Here is a 17,457-nt window from a genome sequence, read left to right on the forward strand (position 1 = left end):
AATTGCTTTGTTTCTATTCAGATACACATCAGGTAACCTCTGCCAGGGAAGGAAAAGGTGTTGGTACCTATAGGGGAGGGGTGAGAGCAGGGAAAGGAGAGGTAGTAAGAGAGTTAGGGGGACATTTAATGGGAAAGGAAAATAAAAGAGGAAAATGGAGAGAAGAGGAGAGAATTTATAATATGTCATAAAACTAATCTTAAGTCTTTGTTTTTCTGTATCCCATAGATTTATGAGTTTTTGTTCCCAGGCTCATGTTGCAAAGATGATTTTTTAGCTTTCCCTTGAGCAGCCAGGCTGAGAGATCAGAGATGGAAAGAATGATTTGTAAGAAGTGTTCAACTGCTGGGTCATTTGTGTGACTTCATGCTGGCAGTAGTAGCTGCCCTGTTTCACCTAGTGAGGTCCTGTTTAGGCAGTCAACGCACAGGATAAAGTCAATGAACATTTTGGAGTTGTAAGTACAGGAACAGAAGATGGAAACAAGTACAAGGATCTTGGCAAGTTTTACATTTGTTGTTCACGTGTGCCTTGCATCCATCAGGTGTACCTTTTATTGCAGGGAGCGTGCAGGTGGAATGGGGAATTCTGGTAAGGTTTCCTTCCAAGTGAATTCTTTGGCTACAGTTCAGAATTGCTTGGTAATTTTTCTATCTTGTACTGATTCTGTGATGGAGTCATACTTGACAACCACAGGCATTCACTGGAACAGAGTTGTTTTGGAATGAGGTTGTTTTTTGTCTGGAGTTCAGATGGCTCTTCAAAAATACAGCTCTGTCCTGAGAGAACTGCCCTTGTTTGGGAGCTGTCCTGGGCGTTCTGCCCAAGCTAGGGCACATTAATTGCTCTGTGAGGGATACCTCATATGTCAGCTGTTGGGCATGTTCTGGATCATGGCTCCCTACTCGATCCAGGTGTTTTGGACTGGAGCCTCCAGGTGTGTGGCAGGGAAAAGCTCAACTCTTGTGGTTTGAGTCTGATTAGGATCAAGTCAGCTCATTGATTTGTTTACAGCACATAATTGACCTGCAGCCAGTGCAACGCATCTCCAGGATAACTATCAGCTCTGCAGAATACAGGACCAGAGTAGTGGACATTTCTGTAATGTTCATGAACACCTACAAATTCCAAACTTGCCCTTCAGCTGGTCACAGGTTACTGAAGTCCCCTCTCCGAGATCCACACAAAGAGCTCTTGTTTCTCCAGGCTGTTACCAGGGGGTGATCTGCAGATTGCCCCCCACTGTTCAATATCATTTGTAAATAGAGCCAAAGGGAGAGTCTTTGATATATTTTTATCAGCCAAAAAATGTATCAAAAACATTTTTGCAGAAGGGTGTTAATTAATGATTATTTGAATTATTGAGAAAGTCTGAATTCTCTGCCCAATAACAAAGATTTCACCAGTTAAATACAGCAGAGAATTGGGGCAGAGTTCTTTTGAAACACTTCTTCAAGCTAGCCTGTGAAGAGAAGGGTGTCCCATGGAGTCATCTTGGTGTCTATAATCTGAAAGGAAAAATTGATTACTGAAAGGGAGGCTGCAGCAGGTGAGAATGAAATGTGTAAGCCTTGAAATATCCACAGTCTGGTGTTTTAGCCTTTGATCTCCCTGTGTGCATATTCAGTGGAGGCTGAGGCTGTAGGGGCTGTTTGTGCTCTTTGGGGTAAGCAGCACTGTACTGAGGGGAGGAAGCTTATCCTCCAGAGCTTGTGGGAGCAGCCTGTGTAGCCTAGAGTAAACTCCTCCTCAGGTGCAAAGGGGTTTGAGGGTGGTTCCAAAGGAAACTGGTCGTTTCTCCCCTGGAGAACTCTCATCTGTCAGTCTGGGGGAGCAAGTTCAGTCCTGAGGCTGGAGACTTGGGGGATTAGAACATACATTTGTTTCCACCAGGATTCCTTCAGCCAGGTCCCAGGTACCCAGGACATTGTTCTGTGCACTGTATTTCTATGCCCTGAGAAGGAAATATTTGCAGAAGAAGAGAGTTCTAAAACTTAGAATAGTAAAAATAAAGCATCACTAAAGCAAACATTGAGAGGCAAGACAGAGGTCAGGCAGTTGTGAGTGAGCAGCAGCCAGAGCAGCCAAATGTGTGACTCTTAGAGTGTGATTAGTGGGCAGAGGACTTAGGAGAGCGGATTTAAAAAGGGACTGAAAGAGCAATGTGGTGTTCTTTAGACTTGGTGACTTTTCATTTTTATATGGGCATGATGACAGAAGGCACAAAAAGTTGAAGAGAAGAAAAACGTCACAAGGTGCAAAAGGTTGGACCATTTTTCACGGTCAGGTTGGAAGCTGAGGGTTCTTCAGCACTGTGAAGCTGAAGTTAATACTGCAAATAATAAGTACTTTGAAGGAAAAGCAGTGAGCACACAGGGAGAAGAGGATAGGGTTTGGGAGATGAACGTAGCAAAAGCACAGCATTTTAAAATTACTTCAGTGGAAAAAAACAAGGTTTAATTTAAGGCTAGAAAGTACCTGAAGAATTGTAGGCACAGGTCTTTTGAGCACCCTGATTTGGATTTGGGTGGTGGCACAGACTCCAGTCCTTGCTCTCAGCAGCTTGTTCTTGTTCCTGCCATGGAGAGTTAAGTTGCAGAGTTGTGATCCTGTGGTTTTGTCTAACAGCCAACAGGATGATAAAATGGTTTCATATCAGCTTTTCTGCTGAGGGCAGATCAGGTACTCACACCTCAAGAGCCGGGGCTGTGCACCCCAGAATGCTCAAAGACTTGGAAATCTAATCCATTTTTTTCTTCCCATTTTCTCTGTTGAAAACAGTCAGTAGTCTGGGGATTTCTCCAGGCTCAGAAGAGTTCCAGATGGCTTCATTGCACTGTTCAGTTGGGCTTTCTCCTGCTGTCTGTAACTTCTCAATATGAATCTCAATCATGCTATGCTGTCAGGAGAGAGGATAATAAATACCATGTACCTGCCTGCTAGTCACTTTGACAGAATGAGAAATGGGAGACACACACGTTCCTTTTTTAACCTGTAATGTAGGGTTTTTCATAGGTTTTAGTTTCTCTGTTGAATTCATGAATACCTAAATGGAAGGTAATTGTGATAGCAAGTAGAAAGCACGAAAGTGATTGTAATCCCAGTGCTTAAAGGGGTAAATCAGGTGGTTATGTAACAGTGAACTGATAAGCCTGGCATCAGCCCTAGGTAGAATATTGGAGTGGGAGATAGAAAACACAGTTGGTACAAGGCTGAAGGGCCAACAGCTAAGATCGGAAGAAACACATCAATTTCTTGTTGACAAGATCGCATTTTTGACTGAGAAGAAAACCAACTGAAACACTGATGTCTGCAAGATATTAATACCGCATTGCATTTCAAGTGTGTGTTTGGGTTTAATGTAACTCATATTCAATAGCTCAAAACTGATCCGTTTATTTTTAAAAAACTGTAGGTGAGCAGTCCTTGCACAATGGTATAGTTTCTGATGCATTCTGGGAGAGATCTGTTCTCTGCCAAGAAAATGGTCACGTTTATCAGTCATCTGGGACGGCCCTGGAAATGAGGGTGATGCAAATCAATTGGTGAACAAAATACAACTTAGAATTTTTAAAAAGAGGCATCTTAATGCTGCCAAATGGAAGGCTTATATCCAGGAAAAAAGAGAGGTGTTTAAAGACAAGTTGTGGATTAGAGCAGAGTAGAGCTGTCTTATAGATTCTGTAATGGCACCATGGCTGCATCATCAGGAAAAACTGATCAGGAGTAGGAAGGCAGGGGAGTGCACAGACCCTCAGTGTCCATTTCAGCAAATCCCACCCATTCCACTGGAAGGGATGAGAAGTTCAGAGCTTTGGGAACACTCAGGGTGCTTGGGCACGCTGACAGTCCTATCTTGTGCTGTGCACCAGTACAGGGAGAACATATGGACCACAAAAAAGGCTCTGCAGTAAACACAGAACAGTGAGAGCTCATGGCAGGAAGAAAAGCTAAAACCAGGACTGAGGCACATGGGCTGGACAGCATCAGTAAAACATTTCAGCAAGGAATGTGCATGTGCATTATGTAGGTTCTTCACATTTGGTTGGGGGCTGTTCTGCAGGATTCCCTGTTCGACGTGGAAGCTGAGGGCTGTCCTGGGGGAAGGTGTGCAGAGCATGGGCCAGTCATCCTGCTGGGAATTCACCTCATTTCATTTAATTTGGGGTTGTTTTCTTCTCGGTGATTGGTTCATCATCACTGTAAAACTAAGGGACTGTTTCTGTGTGTGTTCTCTTTAACAGCTTATTTCTATCACAGCTTTTTATTGAGTGTATGAAATCATCACCATTTCTTTATTTTGCTTCCTCCAAGAAACCTCTTACTAATTTTTAGAAACTTTCTCTTTTAATATTTATTCCAGGAGGACTTGTTGGTGTTGAGGAAAACTGTGAAATCCTTCCTGGCTGTCTGCCAGCAGTGTCTATCAAATGTCAACACTCCAGTCAAAGAACAGGTAAAGAGAATGTCTGTCATGCTCTTAGAAAAGTGTGAGTGCTAAGTGGTAGTAAAACTCAAGACAGCACTACATCAAACTTAAAGTAAAATCATCTGTGCTCCTGTCTAAATAAACCTGAACAAACGGCCAGAGGAGCAGCTGTATTAACAGAACATCCAAAGCACAGCTCATGACAAATTAACTTTTGATTAACAGTAAGGAAGGATTACCTGGATGCTCAGGCTCATTTCCAGCCCTCGTGACTTCAGGCATCCAACTCAATCACCTCAGATGAAAGGCTCTTCCTGTGGACACTGGATTAAAAGATGGAAATGGGCACTTTTGGAGGGTGACTGAGACCTCAAATGGGCTGAATCTTTTGGGATTTTTTTCCATTGAATCAAAGGGTTTGTTGAAATAATTAAGTCTGTCTCTGCAGGACACAGTAGCTGGTTTTTAACTGATGTTTTGTGAATATACACTGATTTATGTCAATGACATTTTATCTACAAATGACATTTCTATCAGACCTCCCCAGATTTTGTAAAGAGTATAATTAATAACTGGCCTGTGTTTTTTGCCTGTGGTATTTAAAACATAATACTTCTTAAAAGACGCTTTTATTTCTTTGAAAGATAGCTCTGCTTGGCATTTACTCTCTGTTATTCAGGTTGCTAAATATAAACATTAAATGCTCAGAGATGTCAGTAGTTTATGTATTTCTAAAAGACTTGTGTGTCATTGGCTTCCAGCAGATGTTACTTTAGTAATTGTCTTTTAATATCCAGTGTAGTTACTCTTGGCATATTATAGTAATATTATATAATGTGAAAATATCTTCTAGCTCCATGCAAATACCTCGAGCTGGGCCTGACATCCTTCCTGCCTCAGCAAATGGCAAATGTTCCTTCCCCTGCCTGCACTGGGTTTGTTCTTGGGGTGTATTAACATGGGTTTGTTCTCTCCTTATCGGTGGCCACAGTGGGTTTTTCACTGATAATTTAAACTTTGTTTAGAAGCTTCTTTGCAGTTCCCAGTTGTGGGGTAGTTTTCAAGCCTCAGCCAGACAAACCAGAGAGTGCGAGTGTCCCAGGCAGAGTAGGCTGGACTGGAGACTCCAGGGACCCCTTCCAGCCAACTCTTCTATGATTTGCTCTTGGTTTTTTTTCCTTAAAAAGTATATTTCTGTGAGTGCAAGCCTGTTACTTATTCCTTTTATTTTACTGGATTTTTTGAGAATTATGTGCAAATGGTATTGTCTCCCTACCATACTTGATCCTTACTCCAGACATTCTTTCCAGACAAAGTTGATGTCCATATCAAAGGAAGGAGAAATGTATGAAGTATTTAGAGAAACAGCACTGAAACATTTCAACTTTTCCATGAGTGTTTGAGGGAAATAAATATCCTGTGACTGAGCCCACTGCTGCCTTTATATTGGACAGAGCTCAGCACTGGCAGTGCATTACTCATCTGCCCTTTTTTTGAGGTCTGCATTAGCAAGCGCTTCAGTTCTATTGAGTATCAAGGGAGTTTAGAGCAGGTGAAATCATCACTGGAGTGAATCACAGCCTTTTGGATCAAGGGAAGAAAAATCCCACGTAACAACATCTGTTTCTAAGGTCTCAACAGAACATAGGTTGCAATGATTTGCTTCTGTTCTTGCCTGAGTGTAGCTCATTCAGATTCTATAACACACTCCCAGAAATAAGGGAGCCACTAGGAAGTTCAGCCTTTACGGATTTTATTTTGGAAATTTGTAAAGTTTTCAGAACCTGAGGTTAAAAATAGAGAAGCTATGAATCAAAAGGCCTCTGAAGGGTGCTGAATGTGGTCAAATGCAGACAGCTGGCTGAGAGACTCCAGCAAAAGCCATTTGGGGGCAAAACTGTGTTACTACCGTGCAGGAATGAGCCTTTGGAAGAAAGAAAGGTAGTGACAGCTGCCTTCTCTCCTGTCTCAGGTAATGAGGGTATAATAGTAATTAACATAAATCATGGACAGTTCTGCCCAGGTTGGCTTTTGTCTGGATTTGAAAGCTGTGCAGACAAACTTGGTTCTTTTTGTGCAAGATCTGTTGATGAAATTCTGCAAGAGTTGCCTTGCTAGGGCTGTTTATCTGTATTTTTGGGGTCTGGCGGTGACTCAGCCTGAATTTTCCATCAATGTTGTTCATGTTTTTATTTGTTTGATTTTTTGGATCTGTTTATCAAAAGAGGTGTGTTCTCTTTACTACAACTTTGGCTGCAGGCCATGTATCAGAGGTGGATTTAGAGTTGTTTTCATAGAGAATAAATGGAAGTTTAATATGGGTCATCTGGGACATGGAGAAGGTAATAACCACAGTTCCTGACTTAGGAACCAAAGGCACAGCATTCCAAATTAGAGGAAACCATGATGGAATACTTTTCACTGCACATAAACAACTACACCTGAGAACAGGTTAAGAAGCTGTTTAACAATAGCAGGGGATATCTGGAAATTAGATCAATGTTTTTTTATGTTTTCCTTACTTTTCACTGCATTCATTCTCTTTTGCCTTTCAGGCTTTCATGCTGCTCTGTGACCTCCTGATGATTTTTAGTCACCAGCTGATGACAGGAGGTCGAGAAGGGCTCCAGCCTTTGGTGTTCAATCCAGACTCAGGCCTCCAGTCAGAACTTCTCAGTTTTGTGATGGATCATGTGTTTATTGACCAAGATGATGAAAATCAGAGTATGGGTATGTTTAGCTTTTTTTTTTCATAACAGACACAGGAGAAAGGAGAAAATAGAATTTTCTGATCTGTTTGTTCAGATGTTTTCAGAAGTATTCCTACTTCATTTTTGGAAAGTCTCTGCTCTGAAGTTTCTTACATAAGTTGTGGAATAGGCTTATATTATATGATAACTATATTTAAGATTATATCTGTGTAGTTTATTTTTCATTCACTGAGGGAAGTCTTGCACAGGGGCTTAATATTTATGGCATTGCCATTCAGTGTTAATGCTTCTTACAACTGGATTTTACTTCCTGTTGTTCAGAGCCGTTGATTTCACATCTGAAGATCCAAGGCATGCAGAAGTATCTGGTGCTTCTGATTTTTTCTTTTGTTCAATAATTATATCTCAGTCATGTTAATGGAGCCTCTCTGACTGTCCTGCAGTTGAGAAGTTAAGCAAGAGCGTTCAGCAGGTGTTCACTGTGGCCTTTCACAGGGTGTAGGAAATAAAGGACTCAGTTCCATGTGGGTTATATTCAGGAGCTCCTCAGGACTATGGAGAGCAGCCTTGATCAGTGGTGTGTCATGTTCCTAAACTTCCCTGGAAGGTTTGAAGAAGACAGGACTCAAGACTTACCACCTTTCATTTTAGCTTCTTCTCCAACAACCCTCCTTGCTTCATGTTCAAGAATTGATTTTTTTTCCTAAGGGCTCCCCTTTGATAACGTTCCTTTAGAACTTAACAGTTGCTTACAAACATTCTGTTGTTGGTGATGCTTTTCAGAGGGAGATGAAGAAGATGAAGCCAACAAAATAGAAGCTTTACATAAGAGAAGAAACCTTCTGGCTGCCTTTAGCAAGCTGATAATTTATGACATTGTGGACATGCATGCAGCAGCAGATATCTTCAAACACTATATGAAGGTACAGGCCATGCATCCTCCTGTCCTGACTGAGCCCAGTCTGCAGTGTTAGGGCTTCTCCTGCCATCCCTGCCAGGCCTGTGCTTACAGCCCGAACACTCCTGCGAGCTTTTCCAGCTTTATTTGATCCTGTGTGGTACTTTTTCCTTTCTCAATGACACCAGGCACTGAGCAGCAGCTAGCACTGACTTCACCCTCTTTGTAGTACATGTGCTTTATTTAAGGCAGCAACAAAAGCTGGTCCTGAGGTGCTGAGTATTTCCAGAGAGGCGCCACTCTACAGAGAGTTTCTTACCCTGCTCCTGAGATGAATTTGTCGAATCCCCGATGAGTTACCTGTACAATGTCATGTTGCACTGTCAGTCTCCCAGGCTTGGTGCTTGCCATGAGGCAGCAGGGTTCTTCCGACAGGAGCCTGGTTTAAACAGGGCAGCAGGGAAAAAAAGCTCTGTATGGTTGTGCTGTAAGTGGTAACTGAGTATCCTCTCAACTGTTGCTGCTTCCACTGAGCTTTAAGGCCCAGTGGAGGTCAGAAGGACCCTCACATAAAGGGCTTAACTTGAAATTCTCCTGCTGTTCATCAGGCACACACAGCACAGCAAAATCCACAGGACACACTGTAGCCATCGGTCAGGGTTAGTCTTGCTTAGGGATTGTTTGCCAGAGTGGGAGTTTGAAATGGGAATGCAGGACCTTGAGGAGTTGGGAGAACGATAGATGGAATGCAGGGAAGGTGGGTGCAGAATTCCACCAAAATAACTCCACACAAGTACAAGATGGGGGTCAGCTGGCAAACAGCAGTGGGACACAAGAAATTCTGGCAAGTGGCAGGGGCTCTGTTATGTCTCAGTGCAAAAAGTCAAAGGCCATTCTCAGATGGAGCAGGTTTAGAACCCAAGACTTTCTCAAGTTCCCTCCCTGCTGCTCTAGGTTGGGATTCTCCTCTCCCCACACCCTTCCTTCTCTTAGAACTGGGGGAGAGGGAGAGAAATTTAATTTCAAATAGTACCAAAGAAGGCAAAAGCAGTATTTTAGAGCTAAGGAAAGTAAGTGACTGCAAATGCAGAAATATTGATGAGGCTGAAAGAATACTGTTGGGGAAAAACAAATATTCCCAGCTTGGAATTTGTAATGATAATACAGCTTTTCTACCCAGATGGGCAGCACCATAGGCTGTGGCTTTCAGCAACCATTCTGTTAACATAAAGAGAAACAGCATTCCACACTGACTCATTCCTTACTCCACTTTCTGGCTTCAGTGAATTCCTTTCCCCTCGGTGTACAAGGGGCACACACCTCTGTGCTGGTGTCTGTTCACACCTGCTTCTTAAGGGAGTGTTGGATCAGTGTCATGTTGTTGCTTGGAATTGGCAGCCATGGGTCACCTTCATCAAGGGCTTAGTGTGGGGCAGGAAATGCTCTTTCATTTGGTTTTCAACATATTTACAAAAGATAATAAATACAGAAGTTTCCTACCTTATCATAGGGTCCGGTTTAAATTTTGATACTGAAACATTGCCCCCCACTCACACCAAAAATCTGGATTGGAGCAACTGCTGCCCTTTCAAATCAAGAATTACAAGTAATCTTTCTCTTGGGAAAACCGTAAGAAATTGTAAAAGATGTTTGATTTAAAGGGTTTGTTTTGTTTTTTTCACATTTTTTCTTAGTACTACAATGACTATGGAGATATCATTAAGGAAACCCTGAGCAAAACCAGGCAAATTGATAAAATCCAGTGTGCAAAGACACTCATTCTCAGTTTGCAACAGGTAAGAACATTGATTTTTTTTTTTTGTTAGAAATGCCTCACTGCAAGAAGCCCTGGCCAGGATTTCCTCTGATGCACTTTCCAGGGAAGCAGAAATGCTGCAGTTCCTTAGGACATTTTCTTCATTTCCCTGCTCCCAGTTCAGGCTGTCACTGCTCCTTTGTCTCAGTAATATCTGTCTCCCTAGGCCCACACTGGCAAAGTTTGGGCAGGTAAAAATGGAAGGGAGGGAAAGAAGAGCCTTGGAAGCAGTTTGGTCCAGGCTGATGCATGGCGTTTGTTTATTGATCCCGAGTCAACAGGAGGAATTAGGATGGCTTTTTCTTCTTAGCATTTGCTGATGTAATGCATCTTCCTTATACTTTGTCTAAATACTGATGGATTTTTCAAATTTCAAGCTAATTAAGTCCTCCAATACTGTTAGACATGTTTCTTCCCAGAAAAAAATTGCTTTACATCAACCATAAATTACTGCCTGGTGGTGGAATCTATCAGCCAACAGCACGAAGTGCACTAAATACCACTTAGGCCCTTGAAGTACCAGCTACAGCCATTGCACAGAGAAATTACTTCTGCTAATTAGATGGTCTCAAATGAGCTGGACCTCCCAAAATTGCTTCCTAAGGGATTTCCTGTAGCAATCTGGAAGATGGGAGAGATCTGTGCAAACCTGAGAAAAACAGATGTACTTCCAGAAGAATCAGGGAGTGTCAAAGCAGCCCTTGTCTGTGAAACTTAGGGAGGAGGAAACAGGTGGCACAGATCAGTCAGGCGGAAAAATTCCGTGAAAAAGGTAATGAGAGGAGCTCTTTGCAAGTGCCTCAGTGATAGGTAGCAGCCAGTGTGGATTTGTCAAGGAGGAATCCTGTCAAATTAAGCTGCTGTCATTAATTAGATGGTGACAGAGCTTGTGGAGATGAGAGAAACAGTGACTGTAATGCAGCCTGATTTAATATCGTCACTGGCACTGGCTGCCAGGATACTGTCAGCAGTGTAAGTGGCAGTGCCAGGAGAGGTGGAACTGGCTGGAAAAGCAACAAGCACTTTAATACTGTGCTGGGAGGGCCTTGGAGGCAGCAGTGCTGGGCAAACGGCGCGGAGACTACAGTGGAGGAGCTGCGGTTTTGATCCCCGAATCCAAAGCACCACCTGATCTGATGGGTGATGTAGGTGTTTAAGAGAACAGCATGGGAATGCAGGACCTTGAGGAGTTGGGAGAATGATAGATGGAATGCAGGGAAGGTGGGTGCAGAATTCCACCAAAATAACTCCACACAAGTACAAGATGGGGGTCAGCGGGCAAACAGCAGTGGGACACAAGAAATTCTGGCAAGTGGCAGGGGCTCTGTTATGTCTCAGTGCAAAAAGTCAAAGGCCATTCTCAGATGGAGCAGGTTTAGAACCCAAGAAGTGTTTCCCAGCTCACAGATGTCAACCTCTGAACTCTCTCTGCAGCTGTTCAATGAGCTTGTTCAGGAGCAAGGTCCCAACCTGGACAGGACATCTGCCCACGTCAGTGGCATTAAGGAGCTGGCCCGGCGGTTTGCCCTCACTTTTGGCTTGGATCAGATCAAGACAAGAGAGGCTGTGGCCACACTACACAAGTGAGTGGTGGTAAATAAACTAGATTTTTATACTACTTCAGATTAAAACTCTTGTTTGGCATTCCCTTTCTAAAGGTACATAATCTCGTCAGGTCGTGGAATAATTATGTATTTTTTCTACTTTAAGTGGAGAGGTCTACATGTATATAGGTAGAAAGGAAACAAACTAGCTGCTACCTAATTATTTCTTGGAATTTATTGGCATGGCTGTGTTTGTTTATCTCAGGTGGGTTCTGCCTAACAACTGAGGATGGTTCTTTGTTCCACACCACTGTGGATTCTGGAGGAACCAAGGGCTTTTATAAAAAGATACTCCAAAAATATTTTGAAACTCTTTTAAAGTGGACTGGAACTTTTTTATGCAATTGCTGCATAGAAAAGTGCGGAAATGTTCTGCTAAATTTAAATTATGATTTTGCCATGCCCTAAAATCTCAAATGCTAAGGTTTGCTGTCTCAGAGACAGCCCTTGAGACCAAGATCAGCATGGCTCAGTCAGGATGCAGCAGACACTGAGTCAGGGGACACTCGTGCCTTGCTGGGGGAGGGAAGGGAGAGAGTTCTCTTCAGTCACAGATGACAAAGCAGAACCGAGTGTGTCCCTGCTCTGGGGACTCAGTTCTCTGCTCTGGCTGCAGAGGTTGGCTCCTGTTTGATCTGAAACATCCCCTGGAGCTGCTGCCCCCCGGGCTGCACCTGCCCAGCTCCCACACTGGGCAAGTGCCCTCTTACAGGGACTGGCCGTGTGCTTATCTGAGGGCGCCTCACAAGTCACAGGGAACTCTGCATTCCCCTTTGGCCAAAAGCAGCTGTTTGCTAGTAATGGGGAAGAGCGTGATGGGATCTGAGGATGCAAACAGTTTCATCACAGCTCAGATTTGGGGCACTTGTTTGGGTGTTGGGTTGGGTTTTCTTGTTTGCTTTTTTTTGTTTTTTGGGTTTTTTATTGCAAATGTCTGAACACGTTAATATTTCTGTACTGTAGAGATGGCATAGAGTTTGCCTTCAAATACCAGAATCAGAAAGGACAAGACTATCCACCTCCTAACCTTGCTTTCCTGGAAGTGCTTAGTGAATTTTCTTCCAAACTCCTACGACAGGACAAAAAGACTGTGTAAGTAATGCTCTGTTTCCTTCCTTGGGCTCTGTTAAGCCCTGCACTGTGGGTTTCAGCTCTCTCCTTTGAGGTTTCCACAATCTAACCAGGGCTGCAGAAAGTCCCTGGGAGACATTTCACATACATACTTACTCATCCTTTTATGTTTTAAACTAATAAAAATAAATGGGAAAAGAAAAATCAGATCCACTAATGAGGTGAGTTTGAGACCTCCCAGAACAATGTTGAAAATTTCTCATGGGCTGCTGAAAGTAAAAAGTCCATTTTTAGGCTAGAAGGAAAGAAATTCAACATTAGCAGTGCAGGGGAGTTTACAGGCTGTCACCACTGCAGTAACAGCTGTTTCTGTCATGTATTTACATAAAATGTGAACCTCTGTTTGTTGTTTCTTTTAATACACTGGAAGAGGACTTCACTCAAACATCAGCCAGGCATTATGTGCCCAGTGTGGAACTGAATTCACTGAATAACTTCATGACCAGTTTAAAAGTGCAGTTGCCAGATCTGCTGAGTTATGGTTATAGGTGTCAGTTCTGTGACTACACTGAGTGTTAGTCAGAAAGATCAACTGGAATGACCTCAACTGACTCTTTCTGTCAGACCTTGCTGTGAAGGTTTGACAGATAATTTTCTGTGAAGACATTTCTTTTAAAGGACTTTTCTGTCAGGGTTAACAACGATGAATATTACAGGTTTACCTGTGCAGTGAGAAATGCAGCTTGGTTAACTCTGTATATTTTTTAATGTGTACCACACTTGAACCAATTTCACTTTTTCATTGTATCAGTAATTTCTCAATTCAGCAAACACTGTAGGACAAATAGTTAAATGAGCTAGGGAATGGGATGATCGAGTTAAGCTGTCTGGGCACTCTTTGTGCATCTGCTCTTCATAGTTATATCCTGGAATTTTGTCAGCCTGTTCTTCAGGAAAGGATTTAAGGAACAATAACAGGATTTTTTAGCTTGTCTCCCTAGCTGGACTGTGGATTCTCCTGCATGGTGGTCTAAGTGCCACTGGCCTGTTTCCTGTTGAATTTAGTGAAGTTTGGCCTTTCAGTAGAGTCATCCCTTCCACAAATTTCCATTTAGGTCTGACATTTAAAGTTATGTCATGCTGTCCCTGACAGCTTCTGTTAACCTGAGCCTTTGAGTGAAATCCAGTTCTTTGGGACATTTTGTCCCTTCACCTTGCATGTTGCCATTTAAATTCTTTCTCAAAGGTTCCCCTGCCCACATACACAACCAGTGGCTGCTCCTGCAGGACTGTAAGGATTGCTGTGGTGGAATATCTATACCTGGGCTATTGACCTCAGCTGAATCTGATGATCATGAAAAGAAATAGGTCCTTTATGGCCTGATTTATCTGATCTGTGCCAGACTGCTGTGCTGGGAGGAGTTCAGCCCTGCCCCAGACCCCACGGGCTGTGGTGACCACGAGAAGGGTCAGTACCCTTGGTGACATGCAAGGATTCTGTGGAGGTGGCTGCACTCCTGCCCAGAGTGCTCCACTGACAGGCCAGGGCTGGGATGCTGGATTTGCCCTTTCCTGTGGCTCCTCCAATCCATAGGGAGCTCTCCCCCACCACAGGGGCTGCCTGTGTGCAGGAAGGTCCGTGACCACCATCTGCTGGAGAAGTCCCGTGTTTGGCATCACTTCCCTCCCTCCCTGCCCAGAGGGCCTCCCCAAACTCAGCAATGGGCTCTTGTCTGCAGCCAGAAGTGCTCTGGAGCCCTCCCTCAGTCTCAGGAACACGGGCCTGGCCGCCCAGGGTCTGCAGCTTGGCTTCCCTGCCTCAACCACCCAGAGCCTGCAGCATCAGGGCATTGCCACTGAACAGCCTTCCTGGCAGCGTCCAGCACGTGCTGCTGTTCCGCAGGGCTTCTCTTCCTTCTGCTGGGCTGCTGGCTTTTTTCTCTGGGGCTAGAAAAGGGAGAAGCTGCCAGTTGGGGACTGAAGCAGCAACAGTGATTTAATTTCGTTTTCCTAGCCTGTTAATCGGGCTACTCATTTTATGAGCAACTTTCAGAACTGGTGATAGCCATTTATGGATTTATTCAAGTCTATGGATTTCACATAAAACTGTTCATGTAAGGTGCCAGACTTTTACAGCTGGGGAAAAAAAATTGTACTAACACTCTGTTACAAACCCATTAAGGCTGACACAGCAGGGAAATCCTGAGGAACTAATGTAGGACAGGATAGAGGAGATTGTCCATGGGGGCACTTATTTCCATTTATTTCTCTCAAAGACACAGTTGGCTTAGACTGGACACTGACTGGTGGGTGTCAGGTGAGGCAGAGCCTCAGCATAGTGTTCCTTCTGGAAATTCACAGTTGATAAGAACTGCCAGTGTGAAGCTTCCCCAGAATAATGAAGAGAAGCTGTTTCTTGAGCAAAGTAACACCTTTAATTGAATCAGAAACCGGATGTGATTGTTATCCCGGCATGAGCAGTGCGGCTCCTGGGCCTCTTCTGGAGCTGGGCTGTGTAACAAGCTCCCAGCTGCCATGAGCAAACAGAGGAAACTCCTGCCTTTCCATGTGGAATGTGTGGAGTTGACTCCCACTGCTGGCAACCTGGCAAGGTGGTATTAAAGGAAATTGTGACTGAGGGGTGCAGGAAGTGATGCTGAAGGACCTGAGTTCTCTTGCCAAACTTCTGAATGTTTGGCTCTGCAGCCTGAAACTCATTAGAATCACATTAATGTAGATTTGCATGTTCATTTTAGAGATTACTTCTAATTCCATCATTAAATAATCAATGGGAAAAGAAAACAGTTCCTAGGCCCTCCAGACCAGGAGGCAGTTGTTGGTTCCTCCTTTCAGTTAACACGTGTGCACTGTACTTTTCACGGCAGTGGACCAGGCCCTCAAGTTTTTTATGGAAAAATAAATGCCTGCATTTGACCAACCCATTTCTCCTGTTCCAGGATGCCAAAGGACATCCTGCACCCTGGCAGCAGTGCCTCTGATGCTGCCTGGCTGCAGACACAGCGGCCATATCCAGCTGTCTGTGGGGACATTGCCGCACCTCTGTACTCCCTGTCCTTCATTTCCAGGCACACCTACTTGGAGAAGTTCCTGACAGAGCAGATGATGGAGAGGAGAGAGGACGTGTGGCTGCCGCTGATCTCGTACCGGAACTCGCTGGTGACGGGCGGCGAGGACGACAGGATGTCAGTGAACAGCGGCAGCAGCAGCAGCAAGGCCTCCTCCGTCAGGAACAAGAAGGGCCGACCCCCCCTCCACAAAAAGAGAGTGGAAGGTTGGTGAGGGCTCAGGCCTTTGGCATTCTGGACACTCAGGAGAGGGGGCTTTACCAGGTCCTGCAGAAATCTGTGATACCTTCTGGATGTGGCAGAACCAAGGCACCTGTTCTGCAGGTTCTGTCAGGCCTGGGCGTGCCTTTAGGGCAAATACCACCACAGCCCCCTGGTGTTGTTTGCCTTGACCAAAACTGGCAATCAGAACTGTTAAAAGCTGTTACTGCTGGTGGAAGAGGTGTGGGGGCAGCTACCTGTTCTTTCTCATGCCTGGACTGCTGGGTTTCTGCCTGTGCTTCCCCCTGGGCAGTTGTTAATTCTCAGGATTTGGAGCAGATTGCAGGCAGAAGTTCTGATAACAGATCTCTGTTGTTGCAGGGCCGTTGGGGAACACTAAAAAGACACCATTTTTGTTTAAAATAGTACTGATATCTAGTGTTGTCTGCATTTACTCTTTCTGGGACATCAGATGTGTACATCAGGGATCTGACTCTGATAGCAAATTTCTTACAAGGCTGCATCTATTCCTGGTCAATCTGTGTGATGTAGTGTATTAGTATTTTGTGAATACTAATTTGCTGTTCCACTATACAGTAGATGTGAGTGGGATCCTAAACTTCAGGGTTTTTTCCAAGGTCAGTAGCTATGGCAGTAACCCCTCAGTAAGGAATTGAGTGCCCATTTGCCTGAATATACAGCAATTTCCCAAAATACTCTTCCAAAGTTTGCCCGTACAGCCAGGTCCATTCTCCACCGTGGCTCATGCTGAGCCATCCCTGCACCAAGTCCTTTGGTTTCCCACAGCCAGCCCCGAGTGTAGGTACATAAAATACTGGCTCCTTTCTTCAGGCACTGTTTTCCTTCTTTCAGGACGCCAAGATTTTCACAGAATTCAGCTTCTGATGTTTTCTTCTTTCCTCTTCTTGTCATTTTCATTCTATTCTACTGTATTTTACCAACTTTTTTTTTTTTTTTTTTTTAACCCCAGGAGGTGTAGTAGCATCTTTGCTTCCCAGTAAGGCAAATCTCAGGCTTAAAATGTAGTTTTTAGGCTTTGCTGACCTCATACTCTTTTGTGTCACCCTCTTTCAATGATCAGTGGAAGGGAGAATTGATTTCCAACACTTTCCATTTGAGAATCTCCTTTTTTTGTTGTTTCTTTAATTTCCACTCTAAAGGATCTAGAACAGGGGAAAGGTCACTGCAGAAATTACCGTGGCATCAAAGAACCATATCCAGCCCCCTCTGGTTCCTTTCTCACCTAAAATCCAACACAGACTGGCTTGGAGAACATTCAAGCCCTGTTGCTCCTGAGAGGAAACATGCTCTGTGGCATTTCTTAACGATGCCTCAAGGAAATCAATGTGTTTCTAAAAAATAATCCCTAACATTAAACTGACTCAAAAGTAAATTTGAGAATAAACGGGCAGCTTTTTAGAAAACATTTATGCCTAAAGGGTGGTAAAAGGCAGCAGAAGAATGAACAGATCCATGAAGATCCCAATGTACTTTTCTCCCCACACATTCCTTGTTAGTGAATCTGTGATCTTGTCATCTCTGTTGTCATCTCCTGTCTTTCACTCCAGCCACTGAATTCTTTTCTACGTGTCTCTGGCTGCACGATTCCTGCTCCAGCCT

General features: G+C 43.9%; 1 protein-coding gene across 1 annotated transcript in view; it reads left to right on the forward strand.

The window, feature by feature from the left end:
- Positions 1 to 17,457, forward strand: part of STAG1 (STAG1 cohesin complex component) — a 165,319-nt gene that overhangs the window by 141,502 nt on the left and 6,360 nt on the right. Inside the window, exons 24-30 of the mRNA XM_066194137.1 lie at positions 4,364 to 4,456; positions 6,985 to 7,159; positions 7,924 to 8,063; positions 9,733 to 9,834; positions 11,289 to 11,437; positions 12,422 to 12,550; positions 15,616 to 15,821. Coding sequence (XP_066050234.1) covers positions 4,364 to 4,456; positions 6,985 to 7,159; positions 7,924 to 8,063; positions 9,733 to 9,834; positions 11,289 to 11,437; positions 12,422 to 12,550; positions 15,616 to 15,821 — 994 coding nt within the window. The remainder of the gene's footprint in view (positions 1 to 4,363; positions 4,457 to 6,984; positions 7,160 to 7,923; positions 8,064 to 9,732; positions 9,835 to 11,288; positions 11,438 to 12,421; positions 12,551 to 15,615; positions 15,822 to 17,457) is intronic.

Source organism: Chamaea fasciata, unplaced genomic scaffold, assembly GCF_029207755.1.
Source record: "Chamaea fasciata isolate MVZ Bird 193981 ecotype frontalis unplaced genomic scaffold, bChaFas1.0.hap1 SCAF_11, whole genome shotgun sequence".
NCBI classification, from domain to species: Eukaryota; Metazoa; Chordata; class Aves; order Passeriformes; family Sylviidae; genus Chamaea; species Chamaea fasciata.